At 37.4% G+C, this 20,130-nt stretch overlaps 1 protein-coding gene across 1 annotated transcript in view; it reads right to left on the bottom strand.

The window, feature by feature from the left end:
* Positions 1–3,399: 3,399 nt before the first annotated feature.
* The window catches only part of xpo4 (exportin 4), a 98,732-nt gene continuing 82,001 nt past the window's right edge, over positions 3,400–20,130 (bottom strand). The window contains 8 exon segments of the mRNA XM_052026656.1: positions 3,400–7,213; positions 7,321–7,413; positions 9,369–9,486; positions 10,639–10,769; positions 11,248–11,366; positions 12,626–12,806; positions 18,677–18,970; positions 19,897–20,071. Coding sequence (XP_051882616.1) covers positions 7,016–7,213; positions 7,321–7,413; positions 9,369–9,486; positions 10,639–10,769; positions 11,248–11,366; positions 12,626–12,806; positions 18,677–18,970; positions 19,897–20,071 — 1,309 coding nt within the window. The 3' untranslated portion in view covers positions 3,400–7,015.

The following is a 20,130-nucleotide window of genomic DNA, read 5'->3' as shown; positions in this document are numbered from 1 at the left end:
TTTTGTTGACAAGTGAGCTCAGTTGTAAAACTGAGCAGCTGAAAATGACCAACTTTAATTCCACCCACCCAGTAGAAAGCCATGATGTCACTATAATGTTAGCATAATAAAAATCACATTAATAATGACGACAAAACCATGACATACTATCTGGCAGAGTTCATTCAATGGTGTTTGAATTGCTGTATAACTGCATTGCTCGTTCCGTTTGGGTAATTCCTTGGAATTGAGGGTGACTTCCACTCCAGTTTTGTGGATTTGGAAGCGGATGAGGCTAGTGTGGGGAAAAACCAACTTCCATAGATGGCGCAGACGAGTGGGTAGTTTGTGAAGTGGTCTACTTCTGCTGTACCTTTGTGTGATCTAATACATGGCCTGGAGATACTCAATACCATCCTAAATGTACTTTTTTTTTACTTAGAACAGTTGTGGATTAGAGATTCCTGGCGTCAATGGGGATACTGCATCTTTGCGGAGGCTTTGAGCATATATAACCTTGAATCTTTTTCTCTGTCTGCCTAGTAATCTCTTTCCATGACAGTTTGCAATAGAATGTTTGTTTTGGAAATCTGTTATTAGGTATGCAAATGATGTGGCATACCCAAGTGCAAAGCTTCAGTACTGGGAATGTTGGCCTGGGAGATGAAACCGACATTAGTTTACTTATCTTTCCAATGAATTTGGAGAATTTTGTGGAGACAGCTTTGTCATACTTTTCCAGTGTATTGAGATAGTCCAGGTCTCCAACATATAGGGAAGCAGGGGCCACTTTCGCTCAGTAGAGCATGAGTTTTGTGCCAGGTCTGAGGTCTTGATATTCCACCATCCTTTTCCTCATTCAACCAAAGGCATTGGTGAATTTCATCATTGATCTCTCCCTTCATCAACAGGTGGCTCCCAAGATATAGGAAGTAGTTCACATTTTCCAGGGCCTCAGAGGAATGTGGTGGAGCAGGTTCATAGAGGACCCTTGTCAAACAAACCTTGAATGCAGAGCCAATGGGTCTACATCTAACTTGCATGGGAAACAAATAAAACTACAGATGTGGAAGTGTCCCTGACATAAAACATTAATCTGGTTTCTTTCCACAGATGGTGCTTGACTGGCAGAGTTCTTCCAGCATTTCTGCATCGGTTTTGCTTAACCTAAGTCAACTCTTCAGCCCACCAGAATATTATCTTTAGTTCAGGGATAACCTACCTAATTGTTTACCTTAGGGCTAATTTTCCACATGACAGTTTGTGATTGTAAAAGGTCAGTTGGGTAGGTGGGATCACAGTAAAATCCCATGTTCATTTGCACACTAGTCACTGAAAAGCATAGAGGAGCTGGCAATCTCAGCTCTGTATTAACAAGGCTGAACCAAAGACCATGGCAATATCTGCCTTGATCAAACCAACATTGAATATTGAACTTCAAGTTTTCCTAATTAATTCAGCTCAATATGACATGAACTTATTCTCAGAAATGTCAACTCTATGCTTGTCCTGTAGTTCAACTGAGCACACAGCACTAATCAAAGAGTGTAATCCCTGCCAACAGGCCAACATCCATTCATCAATAAAAAGGGTATTTTGCTGTTATACAAAATCCATGTCTTTTTCTTTTACAGATTACCTGAAATTATAGTTCTAAAACAGATGTTCTTTACTTCAGTGAAATGGAGTTGGACCTCCTTTCTACATTCCAGTTTCAAACAAGAGTCTGGCGGCAAAAAGGGGGCTATTAATATATAAACAAATGTGGAAAATAAATAGTAATTGCATTAACTAAAATTAAATTGGTCAAATAATGTTTAAGAATACATACCAGAACTACCTGTACAGGCCGTCCCCAGGTTACAAATGGTTCCTCTCTACAGACTTTAAGTCAATTTTGTCCATAAATTGGAAAATACACAAAAATCACTCGATATGGTAAGCATACCTCCACAGTATTATAATGAATGGCATAAAAATCACACAAGACTGATAAAGAACAATTATAAAAAGTGGAGGGAGGAAACTAGTTCTGCCATTTCTAGAAATGAATCTACTTACATCAGACTTCTGAATTTAATATTATTATAGAGCTGGTTTACATTTACAGGTGTCCATAAGTCAGGCGTTTGTAACCCAGGGACAGCCTGTATTCATAAAACTAGCTGAAAATGAAAGGAAATGAAATTTAGCAGCAGCCTAATTGACACAAGGAGTAGACTTTGTTTTTGGATGCAATGGATTAGTCAGCTTTGATTTAGTTATAATATTCTTATCTGTTGGAAGGTCATGAGTTGAAGCTCATCTTCATGCTTTAAGACATAATTCAGTGCAACAACACAGTATCAGAGGGTCCCACCTTTAGTATGTGTCATTAAATCAAGGCCTCATTTGCTTGCTCACTTACAAGAGTCATGACATTATTTGGTTCTCCTTATGTTCCAAGCAAGGTTATTTCCTTGGGGAATAACAAACAAAAGTTAACTGATTTACTCCTGTGCACAAACTGGCTGAAAATTTTGTCTATATTGGCAAAGACCAGCTACAAAATAACTAAATCCGTAGAGAATTTGGAGATGCCCCAAGGTAACAATTGATAGTCTCATCAATCTGGCTCAAAGTATCTGATTTATAGGGTTGACACTGCATAAATTGTTAATACATCTGTAAATATTTTAAAGATCCTTTTAATCAAATACAGATGGATAGAAGATGCAATTAGTAACTGATGTATCACCAGATGTAAATAAGAATGATTAGTATTTAAGTGAAAGAGTTTAAATAAATGTGTGGATTTAAACTGATTGTTTAAAGGGATTGGCAGTTTAGTAATAATTTTTGCCTAAAGTGAATTTGAATATTATCTTCCAAGGGTCCCAGTAAAATTACTGTTACTTACTAGTCTATGTATTTGGTTCCCAAAGTTGAAAAATATTCTGACATTAAATAATTAGCATTATCATTAATAGTACATTTCAGGAATTTTTGTTAATATTTTAAGTGCTTTCAGGCAAATTTTGAAGAAAGGGAATTTGATTTCTCTGTATTCACTAAGTTTATGAATTATTATTGATATTATACACCAAGTGAAAGTTACTCTAATGTCAAACAGATGGTGGTTAAATGCTAAATTGAGTTTGTAGCTGCCTTAACACAAATGAAAATTAAAATTTACTAATAAACCATCTGTTGTGTTACAATGCATCTTAATATTGCAAATTACAATCAATACTACATTTTAATCATAAGTGGATTGTTTGATACTCAACTCCAATTACTGTCACTTTGCATACCTGATGAATAAAATATTGAATTGAACATGTTATAACATATAACATAGATTCTGCTGTTTAAATGTAGTGTGAGAAAACCTATAACAAAACCAATTTTTAATGGTGACAGGTTGATTTAAAGAGCAGCCAAAGTTTATTTGGTCGTCACCGCATATATACAGAGAAACATTCCATGTGTATTTTTCTTTTAAAAAATGTATCTTGTACTATGCAAGAAGGGTAGACTATGCAATAGTCAGAATTTGTACTGAACTCAACTGCAGCAAAATATTAAATTTTATAAGAACACTTATACGATACATTTTAGGTTAGACAGATGTCCCCAAAACATATCCTCAAACCTTTACAATTCCTTCTAGGCGCAATTAAAAAAAATCTAATGGTCAAAATTCCTATAATGTACATAAAATGGTGCTGAATTTGCACACCAGGGATGTAATATAACATGTCAAAATAAATCACACAAAAAAGGTACAAAACATACAAAATACTAATCATTTAAATGCATTATAGCTATTAATTTATGCATAACTGCCCATGAACTGGTTACACTTCAAGAAAAGCTATGATTCATTCAAGACAGATTCCAGATGAATTAAAAAGGTCACAGTAGTTGTCACATGGCAGCAATTGACAGTATTTTATTTTTCTTGACCTGCATTATTTCACAGCATAGTTAAATACTTTGTTCAACAGTCCTGGATATCCCTGGTCAGAACAAGGGCTGAAACCATGGAATTGAAACTAAAATGTGACACCACTCAAAAAATATTACAAATATGATAACCAATAGTGAAGAAGCATTCATTCTGTACCTATTTTTTTTACATGTTTTCTTTTTAGTAATAACTTGGCTTTAAATTACTTAATGTTTTATGATTAACAGACAACAATAGTTCCAGCAGTTTAACCATAGGATAGAAACTTCACATAACATGATAAAATGGAATATCAAATACAATGTTTGGGGGCATAGAATACTTAAGACAAATCTTATCATTCTTTGAACTTTTAAACATAGTGCCACATTAAGTAATGCTGAATAAAATCTGTACAATGCGTCCCTTACTCTAACACCCCATTTTCCTGTATCTGAGTTGACACAACAGACACTAATTCTATCATTGCAGAGAAAAAAACCTTGGTCTTTTGCATATATTTGCAATAGTCAGGTGATGCAGAACACCAAATTTTACATCCAGCCAGATTTCTTTACCACCAGTTTGTACACATGCAAATTTGACAAGGAATTATTACTGTGCTGCAGAGCATGTATTGATTAAGATCTATTATTTCAATACAATCATCTTTCATTTTGCAATTCAATTATAAAAAAATCATTGTTGGCAGGTAAACTACATTAATTATGTCTTTGAAAGCAACACAGGAGGTTGGAGGGAATGGAAGAGTGGGGGGAAAAAAGCAAGATCAGTGCTCAATTTTTGCAAGGGATATTGTGCTTAATGGAGATATCACCTCTGATGGCCTTTCTATAAATTTTTGTCTATGTGACTCCTTCAAAAAATTTCCATTGCGCCCATTAAAAAAAAAGGCATTTTAATGGGAGCCTGGCAAAATAAGTCTTAGATAAATTGCAATTATATAGAGCTCCAGTACGGATAATTTCAAGCACTTTGGTGACATATTGATTATTCACCTTTTCTTAGAATGTATGTAGAAAGATGGCATATTGTAATAAAAAAATGCAATGTATTCCTGATTTGCACATAATCTTGTCTCTTGCCAGCTTTCAGAATTAGATATAAACTTAATTTAAAATAAACAAAATAGTTAAAAATAATTATTCTGTGTGAAGGCTAGTTCAAATGTTTCCATAGCAAATGGAATAAATTACATATTCAGTTTAAGCTGGAAAGATTGGTAGCAACAGAGGAAAATTATGCTTTTGGCCTTGTATAGCAAGAAGCTAAAGGTTGCTTAATGGGGTATTTTGAAAAGACCTGAAGTTTGGGCAAATATTAAAAAGGAAAACATTAGTGATCTATAGAAAAGTGATCTGCACAAACTCTCAACCATATTATGTTTTTGCCTCAGTTTTTTTTGAATAATCTTCTAAAAACATTGAAAAGCAAAATGCAGCAACTTTAATTCCATAAGCTACTTCTATTTTGTTTTAAATTGAGTATATTATGGGACCTATATAAGCTTCCACTTAGCTGGTCTGCTGGCTTCAAGAAACTAAACATAGTACTATGACTTTTTCAGTAGTTTTGACACACAACCTGTACATAGTTCATCAAAAAGGATACTCATGAGGATAACAAAATGGACACCAATACTGGAAATGTGAAAATATAACAAATTAGTCAAACAGAGAAAGACAAGTGAACATTTTGGATGGAGGCTGCTAAAACAATGATCATATCCAAAATATTAACCTATCTTTGTTCCTTCAGATGATCCATTGTGTATATTCTGTTTCAGCTTTTTAGTGGTGTGAACACCACAAGCCGCTTCCCCCCCCCACCAACTTAATCTGCGTGTTTAAAACTAATTTGCATGTTCAAACTCAACTGATTCATCCTGATTAATTTCTCATTTTGGAGCCCTAAGTATATTGTGCAGTATTACAATATTCTATTTACTTATGTACATACATTGTGATTTGTTGAGCAATAGCGAGTCAAGGCAAATTTGTCACAAGCAAAATGCCCAACAGCTTATTTACATTTTTCTGAAGTCACAAGTTTGATTTTTGACTACGCAACAGTATAAACTAGAGGTTTTTTTTAAATGCCCTAGGTTATGCCGAAGAACATTACTAAACAATTCACACCCTAGAATTAGTTATTGCTCAAATAAACACAAGAACCTTGCAGTGTGGCAGTTCAGGTGTAAAGTTGTGTTTTGTTTAAAAGTAAATCCCTTTAAACCTTAAATGGAACTTAGATGACTTAATTTTCGTATCTAAAATGACAACATTCCATTCTTAAGTAAATGTTCTCAACACTACTTCTGACAACAGTGACAAACTTTTCATTTTAGAAGAAAAGTATGTTACAAGAAAAACAACACAAAGCTGCCACTTTGGCAATCCAGTTTCAGTCTTTCACAACACAAAACTTTTGTATTTACAGAAAATAAGGCAACTGGTTACAATTCCTAAAATCCACGGCTGGAAGCAAAAATATATACTTTATTCTGAACAGCAGGCAGTACAAATTGAATCTGAAATGTGGTGTACAACGTGATTACTGCCTGACATGTGAAAGAAAAATCAAGATTAAAATGCTACAATTTGGTGTTTTCTTCTTTAGGTCACAAATAAATCCATATGTTGGAAAAAAATAAAGCTAATTTCAGCTATAACACATTTACAGCTGTGTATTTTGTCTACAGTGATTCCCCCAAAGCAAGGGTTCAAATATAAGCAATAAGACAGTTTGTCTGACCATTTGGGCAGCTGGTTTAAACCAGACATAAAAAGGCACTGGATTCATTCACTGTGCCATTCATCCACACACTGGAATTCTCTAAAATACACTATTTTATTCTTTTTTTTAAGTAAACAATTAGTTTATATGGCAAATCATGGCTAAGAAACACTGGCAACTGAATAGTAGTGGATTCATCCTTCGGTCTTACTGTGGTAGACTAGATATCCTGAGAGTCTAAAATCCAAGATGGCAGGCAACAGCCTTGAAACAGGTGTAAAATTCAGTCAGCTTCAATTTCCATGCTTTACAGTGCATTAGTCAACATGGGCCTTTTGCAGCTTGAGTTTATTTAACACATAGAAGACCACCAACATTTGTCATGAAGTCTTTAAGGCTTTTTAGGAAGGCCATCCTCTGTTTCCGGTCCAAGGTGGGGGGAGTGCTGCTTCCAGTAAGATTATTGAAGGCATCTGCTAATCTTTGATATATAACTGGATCCTGCTGGCTTGATAGTAAGGTTTCAACTAATTCTGAATACTCAGCCTGTTGAAACAACACATGGAATATGAGCAATTTCTCTCAAGAAAGTAGATTTAAGATTGTGGGGAGGGGGTGTGGGGGCAACATAGATTATTTTTAAGTAAATTTACCTGATGCAGACATACTAGTGTGTAGAATGCTTCTCCTGCAGCGTCAGTAAGTTCTGCATTGTGCTTCTGCAATACCAGCATGTCAAAGACGAGCTGTAATCACAATAAAATCATAAATGACTTCCTGTATCTATGGTGTGGGAATTTGAAACCTTGATGGTCAGGGCACTCCTTGTAGACTGCAGATACATCTCTAATGGTCCTAGTAACTCATTTGTCAGTTGGAATACAGATAGGAACTATTTGAAATCAGTGCCAATAACAGCCAATGAAGGCCAATAATTTATATTTTAGTGCTAAGACAAAAAAAGAGTAAAGAGAGGAATGACCTTCAGGCAGCATATTTGTAAATTATGAAATGGGAATGAAAATCATATGGCTGTTTGAGGATCTTAGATAAACTTGAATAGAGATTTTGTTCATAACAAATGCTAGAAAGAGTGGAGTTTAAACAAATATCAAGGGCAGTAATGGAAGAATGTTGAAATTTCACTTCCTGGCAAAATAAAACAACTTGGTCTTCTGTGCAAAACAAGTTTATCCAGGTTTTATTTAAAAGGTCATGTGCAAATGTACTTTTTGTAATAACTGAAAAAGGCACTCATGAAGATACTCAATACTACTGCTAAGTATAACACAAATTCTTTAAAGAAAAACACAAAACGGTAAAAACATTCAGCATCTGTGAAATGAGAAACAAATTTAACGTTTCAGCTCGAAGACCCTTTGTCAGAACTCAGTAAGAGAAATACAAGTTACTTTTAAGTTACAGAGAAGGTGGGAGAGGGATATTTGTGACAGAGCGAGACAGGGAGGTCATGGGGGCGAGCTGTATTCCCTCCAGTTATTGGATTAATGTGGGCAGTTAGAGGGTGATATTACAAACAAAAGCATACAATATTGCAAAATGCAGGGTTGGAGGACATGCCCAGGTCAAGCTGTGCTCGTGGAGAGAGAAAACTGAATATCACAGACGGATGACTTACAGTGGAAATGAACAGTTCTAATATAGAGAAAGTTAGCTAAAGTTGTAGAATACAATATTGAGTGTGGAAAGCTGCAATGTTCCTACACAGAAGATGAGGTGCTGTTCCTCAGGCTTGTATTGGACCTTGCTGTAACAGTGCAAGAAGCCACAAACAGTTAGAGCAAGAGTGGGATGGAGAGTTAAAGTGGCAGACAACAGGAAGCAATACACTAGAGTCACTGCTTCAGGTGGAAATACCATTTGGATTCCTGGATGGAGGATAGGGAAGAGGTGAAAGGGCATGTGTCCTATCTCCTGTGGTTGCATGGGAAAATGCCATGAGAAGGTGACTGATTAGTGGGGACACAAGAGGACAAGGGAGTTGTGAAGGAAACTGTCCCTTTGAAATGCTGAAAGAGGAGAGAAATGTGCGCTTGGTGATGGAATCTTGTTGGAGCTGGTAGAAATTGTGAAGGATGAGATGTTGAATGCAGAAGCTAGTGGAGTGACAAGTGAAGACCAGAAGAACTCCTAGCTCTGTCCAGGAAGAGAGGGGTGAGAGCAGAGGTGCAGCAAATAGATGAAGTGTGGCCAAGAGCACAGTCTACTCTTGGAGTTGAAGGAGGACATTTCAGAGACACCTTTGTGAAAAACAAACTCAGCAGAGAAACTGGGAGAATGGAATCCTTACAGAAGGCAGTATGAGGAAGTATGGTCAAGATAGCTGTGGGAATCTCTGGGCTTGTTATAGATGTTTGCATCTGGCCTATCCTGAGATGGAGACAGAGGGATCTAAAAAGGGAAGGGAAAATTCAGAAATGGATGATGGCGAAATATGCAGAGTGAAATATGACAGCGAAAATGATGAACTACAAATGGAATTTTAACCTCTCAAAATGCAGAACTAAATTACATCTTCCTGTTAAATAGTCATTTACTAATCTGAAAACAATTATCAACTAAATTGTCACTTAGATAGGAGTTATCACAGGTTAACCTTCTTGAACTTAATAGGATTTGCCATTCACACTGTAACTGTGCAAAATAATCAAAGAATAGCTATTGTAACTTCAAGATGTACCTTAAGGAAGTGTCTGGTTGCAGTGAAGAGTGGTGATTCTGTCTCTTGTGCTTTGGCACATTGTTCAGCCAGGGGCGTAAGAGCTTCTAAACAGAGTTGGGAAACTTCAGATGTCATTCTGAAGGAAAGTGTCAAGGAAACTGTAGAAATGCCATCTAAAAATTGATTTTCCTCATGTGCAAATTTTAAATGGATCAGACTATATATGAATAGTTCAAACGGGATTGATTATGCAAATTAATATTAAAACTATAATACAAAATTGACGATGATAGCCATTAGATGGATCTTGGGACTCTGAGGATTGTACAGTGTAAATTATGCTCTGCTCCAGCCATCTTTGATGCTGTTTGGAAAATTAAGGACACTGAATTCCTATCTTTTTTAAGTGGCTATACGACTTCCACCAACTTTTCTACTCTATTGAAAGGTGCGTAATCTTACTGAAGATGAAGGGTAAAAAATGTTTTAGAAGTTATGTAACACAGGCATATTTTCACGTCACTTTATGGTCATGTCACTTAATATCTTTGTAATTGCCTCCAACCTTTTCCTTTCCGCAATATCTGCCCTCCTCTAATTTTGTCTTCTTTCTCATTCCAGAATTTAATCCCCAAACTCTGACAAGTACACGTTTTAGCTACTAATACTCTAAGCTTTGGAATTCTCTCCTTAAACTTCTTTATTTCTCTACCTCCCTTTCTTCTTTCAAGCCTCTCCTCTAAGAACCTAATTTGTTTACCAGGCTTTTCTTCATCTATCTTATCTCTACGTGGCTCATCATCAACTTCTGTCTTATAGTGTTCCAATCAAGAGCCTTGGAAAGCATTTATTGAGTCTACCCAACTGCCACCCACTTTTCTATTCTAATAAAAGATGTGTAATTTCACTGAAGATGAAGGGAACAAAAATATTTTAGAAGTTGTGCAACAGCCTTATTTTCATGTCACCGTAGGGTCTTGTTTCTTAGTTTGACATTTTGCTGTTTGGGTTTCCACATTAATCCCAAAACTGTATCTTAACATTAGACAAGGATAAAGCTATTGATTATTTCTTACGGAACGTTACCCGGATTACTTTGAATAAACATATGGATTCTTGTTATCCCTAGTGAGGAGAACACATCCAAGATAAATCCACATCGGTACATAACAGGCTCTGATTGCCCCAGCTCATTCTAACGCTTCCAGATACAAACCATGCCAAACGCTTTAACTGTCAAAACCATAATTCTCATGGATCAGACAACCTATCAGCAGTAAGAGGATACGAAGTCATTCCCAATTCCAGGGAGTACATAAGACTCTTAAAAAGTTCTTCTGGAAGTTGTGGTATTTTCTCAGGAAATATCTCACAGATGAAGGTGATTAATTTGTAATATTGGTTACACAGTGATGGAAACTGTCAAGACAAAAAAAACTTAATTTGTCAAATATGTACCAACTATAATACAAAACCAAAGCAATTATACATAGCCAGAATCATTGCATCAAGCTACCAATTCTAAACCAACCCCTCCCTCATTAATACTATACCACAATCTTGATTTAAACAAGTAAATTTAACAAAAAGTTTGATTTCCCTCACCTTAGACACTGTATGTAGCTTCTTCAAGATACTGTCTCCTTTCCATCCGCACCCTTTCTCCATCCACCTCTCCACAATCCAGACACACCTAGGGTTCTGGACATCCATCTCTCCACTCCCACCCCATCGATCTATTGATGCAGACCATGCTAAAACACCAGGCTAAGCTACTTATACTCAAGACATATTGCTCAGCATTCTGGACAGTTGAAATCTGTTGCCAGTCTCCAGTGGCAGTAAATAGAAGAGTGTAATTTTTCCACTGTTTTGTAATATTAAAAATAACACTTACCTTTAGCAAGTCTTGTGACATTAGTGGCAGTACAATATTAACTCCGTAAAGGACAACATCTGCAGCTGACACTGATCTGTTTCCCGACTGTCCAGGTTCCTGTCCCCGAAATACTTCGTCTGCATTGGAAATAAAGTGCAAAATGGCTCAAGATTTTCTCCTTCTTAAAAGACTGGCAGACAGATATAAACTTTAGAAAATGGATGCATTTCTAATTCATCAATTTAAAAAAAGTTCCATCTCCCTGATGCATTGTACTATTTCTTCCCCTAAATATTTTATGTATATGAGTAATAATTTGAATATGAAGACACAAAAAACTTATCAGAAACAATAAAGAGTAACAGGTCTAGAGTGTATGAGGATTGCAAGGAAATTAGCATCAGTAAAAAAGGCTTGACAAAATAAATTTGACTGAAAGCCTATAAATCCCCAGAATCTGATGATCTGTATCTCAAGGTTTTGAAAGAGCTGGCTATGGAGATATTGGATGCACTGATTGTCACCTTCCAGAATTATTCCCAGAATGGAAAATAGCAAATATAATCTGACCACTTAGAGGGAGGGATAAAACAAGGAACCACAGTCCGGTTAGGCTGACACTGGTAAAAGAACCTAGCATTTTCCCTGTCATTAAGTGGTAGAGGGCAACTCATTTGCATGCTCAACACTAGAGGTCACAAAGTAGGCACTCTGCTCCAAACTCTATCATGGCAAGTTACCTGGACAGAGGAAATTCTCAATGACATTCTCAAAACCTGTGGGGATAAAAGTGTAACATCCCCACCTACTTGTAGGACCCTCTGGCCCACAGCCATCAAAATGGAGTAGGAACATCCTTAATGACACCCAAAGCCAAGTTTCTTTGTTGGGTACATTACGTGTGTTCTGTCTGTCATTTTCATTGGGCTTCCACCTCCCATTCCACCCAACCACTCATTGCACTTGTGACAGCATATGCAGCTTCTATTCTGGCCTCAGTCACCTCAGAAACCACAGAAACTTAGCAGAAATAAGTCATCCTTTACCTCAAGGGAATGCCTAAGAAGAGTGACTGCAGTACTTTTAGCATTCTGTATTACAAAATTTTTGTGGTATTTTCAATTAAAAACAAAAAGCCACTTTCAAAAATACAATTCTGTGCAAGCTTCACCCCTATGTAATGATTCATTGTGGCTTCACTCAAAAAACCTGCTCCAGAACTCAAACCCCTTAAGATAAACTTATTACATCATTGTGCATCACTTATTTTAAACCATCAGAATTTATACAGGTGATATTCATAAATTATGGGGAATTTGCACCGTCATACAAGTTGCACGTCATATTATCTTGTTCTGTATCTTTGTCGTTATTGAACTCTAAATTTAAAAAGTACCTGTATCACTGAAGTCTATAAACTCCTTTGATAGGAGGTTAGTCAGAAGTTCCATAATAAGCAACAAATCTTGATACTGCTCCTCTTCTGCTGCCACATCAGACCGTTTCCTTCCCAAGCTGTTCTTGGAATAAACTTGCAGTAGAGTCAGGCAAGCTTCATACAACTTCATGGCTTTTGACTGTGAATCAATAAAAAAAATTGAATATTTAAAAAACCCAAAAACTGTAAACCACTTTACTTAGAGAAAAGAACCAATCACTGGTCTCCTCTGCTTGTAAAAAAAAATACACAGAATAACAAACTGATGAGAGAGGACAAGTGAATTCATGTTAAGTTTGACAATTCTATCTTTGACTAATAGCAGTTAATAAAGGAGAGTTCATTTTTCTGGACACTGAGAACAGATTGAAAACAGAGGTATAGAGCAACTTCACATTCTCATGTCATTGTAAGATATTATGCAAACAGGAACAAATAATGGTATCACTGTTATATAAACAGATGACACAGTATACAGGCAATCCCCGAGTTACTATTGGGTTCCATTCCCAAGAACGGTTCATAACCCAAACTGTTTATAAGTCAGAAATGAACAAAAATAGTGTGTGTGAGAGAGGAGACGATCACAGAAACAGCTATGACGGGAGAGTGAGCAGGCACGGAAGAGCAGTTGCCAGCCAGCCTCACCAATTCAGTGAGTGAGAGAATGAGTCTGCTCAGCGCTCCCAGCTTGGCTTGCTCGATCCAGCCTAATTATTGTGGCTGGTGGGGGGGGGGTTGGGTAGAGAAAGCACACAGAAATGATTTCACATGGAAGATGCCTGCATCCCCACCTATCCAGCCAGTTTCCCAGTACTCATTTATATGTACAGGCTGTCATAAGTTGGCTGTTCATAACCTGGGGAGGATCTGTAATAAGTTACTACATATGAGGTAAGTGAACAAATCACTTCTGATGGTATTGACCAAGATTTGAAAGTAGCTCAGGACTTGCCAAGGCTTGGGTGGATGAGTGGTCTGGAATGGTAGGAGGAGGGAGATGGGTTGTGGAGGTGGTGCTTGTGTTAAACAGATGAACCAGGGAGAGAAAAAGCAGAGACAGGCAAATTATACCATGGTGGTTAAAAGGAATAATTATCAAAGGAGGAAAGTTAAAGAATAAAGATAGAAGCACTGGACTTTCCAGAAATGCCCTACATGGCATAGGGGCCTTTAACCAATCACAACACTACCCTAAATCCTTTGAATAAGACCTGGATTTTCATGAACCTTGCAAGAATTTTGTGAAAGTGCTGCCAAACGAGCATCTTGTGCCCTTTTGCATCAGCTTCCTTGCACAAGTGCTTCATGCACAAAGTGCAGCAACAATTTTAGCGTACAAAAGGTCTTCTGGGAGCTGAAAATTGCACTCCAAACGAAAGATTTGAGTATCCTGATCTAAATTCTATTCCACTCCAAGATCTCCTGTGCTGGAAAATTACAACCATCTTAGTGAATAAGAGGCAGAAAACTGAGGAAAAATTAGAGCATTTCTGCTAGGAAGAACTGGTGAAAATCCTGAGAAGATAACAAAACTGAAATACTTATAGAAGAGTATTTTACTTAAATATTTTTCAGCAATTTTCTTCTTTAACCTACTTTTTTTATATAATGAAATAAGACAATGCATTCAAGACAGACACAGCACAGATCTCAATAGATCTTCTGATGTAACAAACCAAATGTACAAGCAAGGATTCCTTGTTGTTTGTTTTTACCACACACTACCAAACCTGTTACTATTTTATAAATAACTAAGCTCAGTCAAAACCACAGCAAAAAAATTTCCAAATACAAATACTGGACTTTTATACTCAGCTCATACCTATTCTGGGACTGAAAAAGTGAAAAAAAAACCACATTGAATGATTATAGCAAAGGAAGCCATTCAGCCCACTGACTCCATGCCAGCTCTTTACCAGATAATAGATCACACTGAACTGACTCAACATTTTTCCACCATCTCATAATATGTTTTAAAATTATTCTATTTCTATTAAGTATCTCTTTCAAAAGCTACCATATCTACCTCAATACTCAAATACCTACCAATGACAGACTTTTGGTGAGAGTTCCAAGTTTATACTACTCTTAGCGTGGATAAACTGATCCCCACTTCACTTTTAAATTGCCTACCTCTAATTTATAAACTATGTTGTCATTTTCATTCTCCCAACAGTTTCTCCATACCTACACAACCAAACATTCTCAAACATTTTGGACAACTGGATCAGGTTCCTCCTCAACTGTGTCCTCTTGGGAATGTAAATCAAATACATCTCCAAGCTTTAGCATAATTTTGGTGAATTTGGACAACAAACATCTGGGGCCAAACATTTCCCCTCTGATGCAGTGCCCAAAGCAGAATCCAGATGGAGTTTGATCAAAACTATTTAACCGATCCAAAGAGGCCTCTTTGGATAAACGCAAATATTCAATTAGCCTTTCAACTGCTTTTTGCACCCACCTACCCATCCCCCAGGATTTAAACTCCAAAGTCTATATAGTTCTGAAGAGTTGCCAATTTTTTGCTCTTTGGAAATGCTAAAATTTACCCTGAATAAAATCAGAAAATACTGGAAATACTCAGCAGGTCAGGCAGAACCTGGAGTATCTAAAAATTAGGTATAACAACTTTTCAAAATATTATTGACATGGATAGAAGTTAAGGACTCACTACAGATTTCTGGAATACACCAGTTATCACATCAGCAACTTTTATTCCCATTGTCTGACTCCTACCTTCCAAACAAGTTCCAACCAAAGCCAAAGGCTACTTCCAATTCCATTTTTCCCTATACTATGCAGCACCTTGTTGATTGTCTTCAGAAAATTTAGACAAATAACATCTACAGACACTCCTTGATTCAAGACCTCCTAAAAAGAATGATGCTGCTGTCTTTGTAGAACCAGGAAGCTGGTCTTTCCTGTCCATATAATTTAATTCCCTAAAACCCTGCATCAGGACAAAGAGTGGAGAGGGAAGATAGCCAGTATAAAGTGAGGAGGAATGGTGGGACAGGGGCCAGTGGGTGATTGATGGATCAAGGAGGGGTGAAGGTTGGTGGGCACGTTGATCCAGGTAGGGAAGGGGGGGGAGAGCGGGAGGGGTGGAGTTGGGAGACAGAGGGTGACAGATGAATGCAAACATTAAAAAGGCAGATGGTTGTTTTACCAGTTTCTGAAAGAGGCACTTTTTACAATACACCCCTCCTGTCTTTGCAGTAAGTATCATGTTTGTTTCTATGGGCATTTTTTGCTTTCAGTGGGTGTTTCTTGTGTTAAAGCCTTGACTGGGAGAACAAATACATTGCTATCTTGAGCTGGCTCATTCCCCACTTTCAGTGTGGGAGTGATTGTGTTGAGTAGGGCTCCATGAGAAAATGCAGATTGTTTGGCATTCCCCTATTGCATGCAGAAGCCAGATATCATAACCTGCATGTCCGACATGGGAGTGGATGCATTCCATTGGACAGTGAAGCCTTTTCCCTCCAGCATCTAAATCCATCCACTGGATATACCACTGTCTGCAAAGCATAATCCCTCCAGATAAACAAATTATGATGTGTCACAGACAAACGTCTGTGTTAGCCTGCCCAAATATCTAAATACTGCATTGTGGTCAGTGACAATAAGACCACTTAAACCACAACAGCTTCATTATCTGACCCCATACATACATCGACCTATGCTGTTTACCATAGATTGTGGAAAATTTACCTTGTCAATACTGGGATTAATTCTGAAAGTATTTGCAATTAAGTAGAGCATAAACAGCAGTAAACCTTTAAAGAGTGAAAAACTTTTGTCAAGAATCATCACAGCAAGATAGAATATAAAATAGGCCTCATGTGCGCTTACCTTTGATGACAACTAATCTGGCTTCATGCATTTCCTCACTTTTGGGATATAATCTCTATCAAGTATTGAATTGTTTCCAATAATGAATGAGACACCCTAAGTGAACTGTGGCTTCAATTCTTGCTAATTTTTTTTTGTACCTCAGTGCAATGCACTCATGACTGTGTGGCCAGATTCTGCTCTAACTCCATCTACAAGTTTGCAGATGATACCACCGTTGTAGGCCGTATCTCAAACAGTGATGAGTCGGAGTACAGGAAGGAGATAGAGAGCTTAGTGGAATGGTGTCATGACAACAACCTTTCCCTCAATGTCAACAAAACTAAAGAGCTGGTCATTGACTTCAGGAAAGGGGGGCGGTGTACATGCACCTGTCTACATCAATGGTGCTGAGGTCAAGAGGGTTGAGAGCTTCAAGTTCCTGGGAGTGAACATCACTAACAGCCTGGTCAAATTACATAGATGCCACGGCCAAGAAAGCTCACCAGCGCCTCTACTTCCTCAGGAGGCTAAAGAAATTTGGTTTGTCCCCTTTGACTCTCACCAACTTTTACTGATGCACCATAGAAAGCATCCTATCTGGATGCGTCACGGCTTGGTACGGCAACTGCTCTGCCCAGGACCGCAAGAAGCTGCAGAGAGTTGTGGACACAGCCCAGCGCATCACGGACACCAGCCTCCCCTCCTTGAACTCTTTACCTCTTGTTGTCTTGGTGAAGCAGCCAGTATAATCAAAGACCTCACCCACTCGGGACATTCTCTCTTCTCTCCTCTTCCATTGGGTAGAAGATACAGGAGCCTGAGGGCACGTACCACCAGACTTAAGGACAGCTTCTACCCCACTGTGATAAGACTATTGAACAATGAAATGGACTATGACCTCACGATCTACCTTGTTGTGACCTTGCACCTTATTGCACTGCACTTTCTCTGTAGCTGTGACACTTTACTCTGTACTGTTATTGTTTTTACCTGTACTACATCAATGCACTCTGTACTAACTTGATGTAACTGCACTGTGTAATGAATTGACCTGTACGATCGGTTTGTAAGACAGCTTTTCACTGTACCTCGGTTCAAGTGACAATAATAAACCAATACCAATATTTCAAGAATTGTGTCCTGATTGATAGAGTTTTTGGAAAAAACGCCCAAGATCTCACTGGATGAATTCAAGTGCCCTCCATGACTTTACTCTCAATGTGCTTTATTGCCAGTAAAGAACTTTTGAAATAGTGCTGCTATTTTTGCATACATGTGTCAGGAGGCTGAGGGGCAAACTGATACAAGTATACAAAATTATGAGAGGCATAGATAGGGTAGATAGAGTCTTTTGCCAAGGGTGAAAGGTCAGATACTAGAGGACACAGGTTAAGATGAGAGGGGGAAAGTTTAAAAGATTTACAAGACAAGTTTCATTTTTACACAGGTATTAGGTGCCTGGAACACGCTGCTAGGGGAAATTGTGGAAGCAGAATCAATAGCTATGTTTAAGAGGCATTTAGACAGGCACATGAATAGGCAGGGAATAGAAGGATGTAGACCATGTGCAGACAGATGGAATTAGTTTAGATTGGCATCATGGTCGGCACAGACATTGTGGGCCGAAGGGCCTGTTCCTGTGTTGTACTGCTCTATGTTCTAGCACAAAATAACAAACCCTGATGCTTTACATCTCCTTTGCATTCATGAATATTCTTCGCATTATTTAAAGAAAAGAAAAGCTGTGGTCCTTCTTTCTCAGCAGCAAGCAGACAATCTCTAGTAACTTGGTAAATACTTATAATCTGGTACTCAACAATTGCAATTTATTTGCATTTTCCTCCGGTGCCTGAAATCTAGCCTCTTTAGAACTAACAACCAGTTAAAGAGCATATACAACAATTCAGATTTTTTAAACAAAATAAATATGTTTTCTGTTACTACTGCAATCGTCACAATGCATGTAGCTTTCGTCTCACTATTATTACTCATTTATATTCAGTTAGCAATTATTTATGGAACTTGCTCTTATTCCATAATCAAGCTTAAACGTGAACCAATGCTAAATGTGAATAAAGGCAAATTATTAAGCACGCAACTGTTTAACAGTAACAATATCCAACACATCAAGATACAAGCAAAGTAACTCTGACATATTTTACTTACCTCTCCAAGATAGCAGATTTGTTTATGTGCAACTTCAACAAAAACTTCTATGATCAAGTTAACAGTCTCGGGTGTGTTCTTGTAAATTTCCATTAAACCAATGCAATTATTGAGGAAGTCCATTAAAAAGGTGAAGAGAATGACTACATTGTCTATCTGTGTTGCTTCAGCTATTCCACAGAGTGCTTCTAGTGTGGCAATGATCTCCTGCTTTACCTCTTCTTCCTGACAGATTTGTTGGAAGTTTTCTTGGTTTATAACATTAAGAAATCGTTGTTGAAGTGGTTGGAGAACCTACAAAAAATATATTATAAATCTGTGATAAATAAAGTGAATCATCATGGAATGTTCTCATCATTCTTTCTTGCTTGTTACAACATAGAAAATGCAGTTTGGCTTGTCAAATCCATGTTGGCTCCCGAAAGAGTAATCCCACAATCCCACCAGTCCTACACTCATTTTTTGATTCTGTTCGTGCCACATATCTACACTAACTGGTCACTTACAGTAGCCAATTAACCTTCCAGCAGGTCTCGGGACATGGGAGAATTTCAGAATACCTGGTAAAATACCACACAGTGGTGAGGAGAACATGGAACTTCACCACAGACAGGACAAGGTCAGTTTTGAATCAGGTCCCTGGCAAAGTGAGACAAGAGTTTTTATCTCTTCCTCTCTAATTTAGGTTTGAAGCACATGGATTTATATTGTGGTTATTTTCATACTGCTATCCACAAGTTGACTTTGTAAAGTGCATTTTGGCTTTAATATATAATGTGACTACATATGAACACTTTGTTAAATCTGTTTTATCTTGTGAATGTGTCATGTTGCATTTCAACCTGCAGCAGATTCTCATTAAAGAGTTAAAAAAGGTACCTTCAGCGAGCCCCAAGATATAAAACAAGCAAACTTCAGCATTGCAAGAGACAAATACTTTCAAGCTTGATGAACATGTTTGGGAAAACAATTTTTTCTAAAATTCTGTGCAATCTCAAGTCAAACATAACAGAATTATTGAAGACAATTCTAGTAGAGGTCAATTTACATGGTAGTAAAATGAATTCTAGCTGAGACCACTTAACTTACTAACAACCAGCATGCAAATCCTTTATCATTCTCTTTCACAGACATTTCTCCACTACATATAATACTCAGTTAGAGATGCTGGAAATCTCTCAACTTCAGACAAAATATTAAATCCATGTGCAAATTCTCACCTCTGTCCAATACTGTTGTTTTGTTTCTGTATCCACATGAGCAAACCCTGCCAAAACGAGGGCTTTCATCAATGTCCGTTGGACGGTACTGGGAAGGTAGTTCAATGGTGGACTTCGACTTGCATATTGTTTTGCCAAATTCCACCAGTTTTCACATTTTATTACTAAATTGGCCCTAAAAGGAAAGTTATCAATTAACATTACCATAAATATGCACAAAGAATAATGAACATC

The sequence above is a fragment of the Pristis pectinata genome, chromosome 11 (assembly GCF_009764475.1).
Source record: "Pristis pectinata isolate sPriPec2 chromosome 11, sPriPec2.1.pri, whole genome shotgun sequence".
Taxonomy (NCBI): Eukaryota; Metazoa; Chordata; class Chondrichthyes; order Rhinopristiformes; family Pristidae; genus Pristis; species Pristis pectinata.
This window is presented reverse-complemented; position numbering and strand designations above follow the sequence as displayed.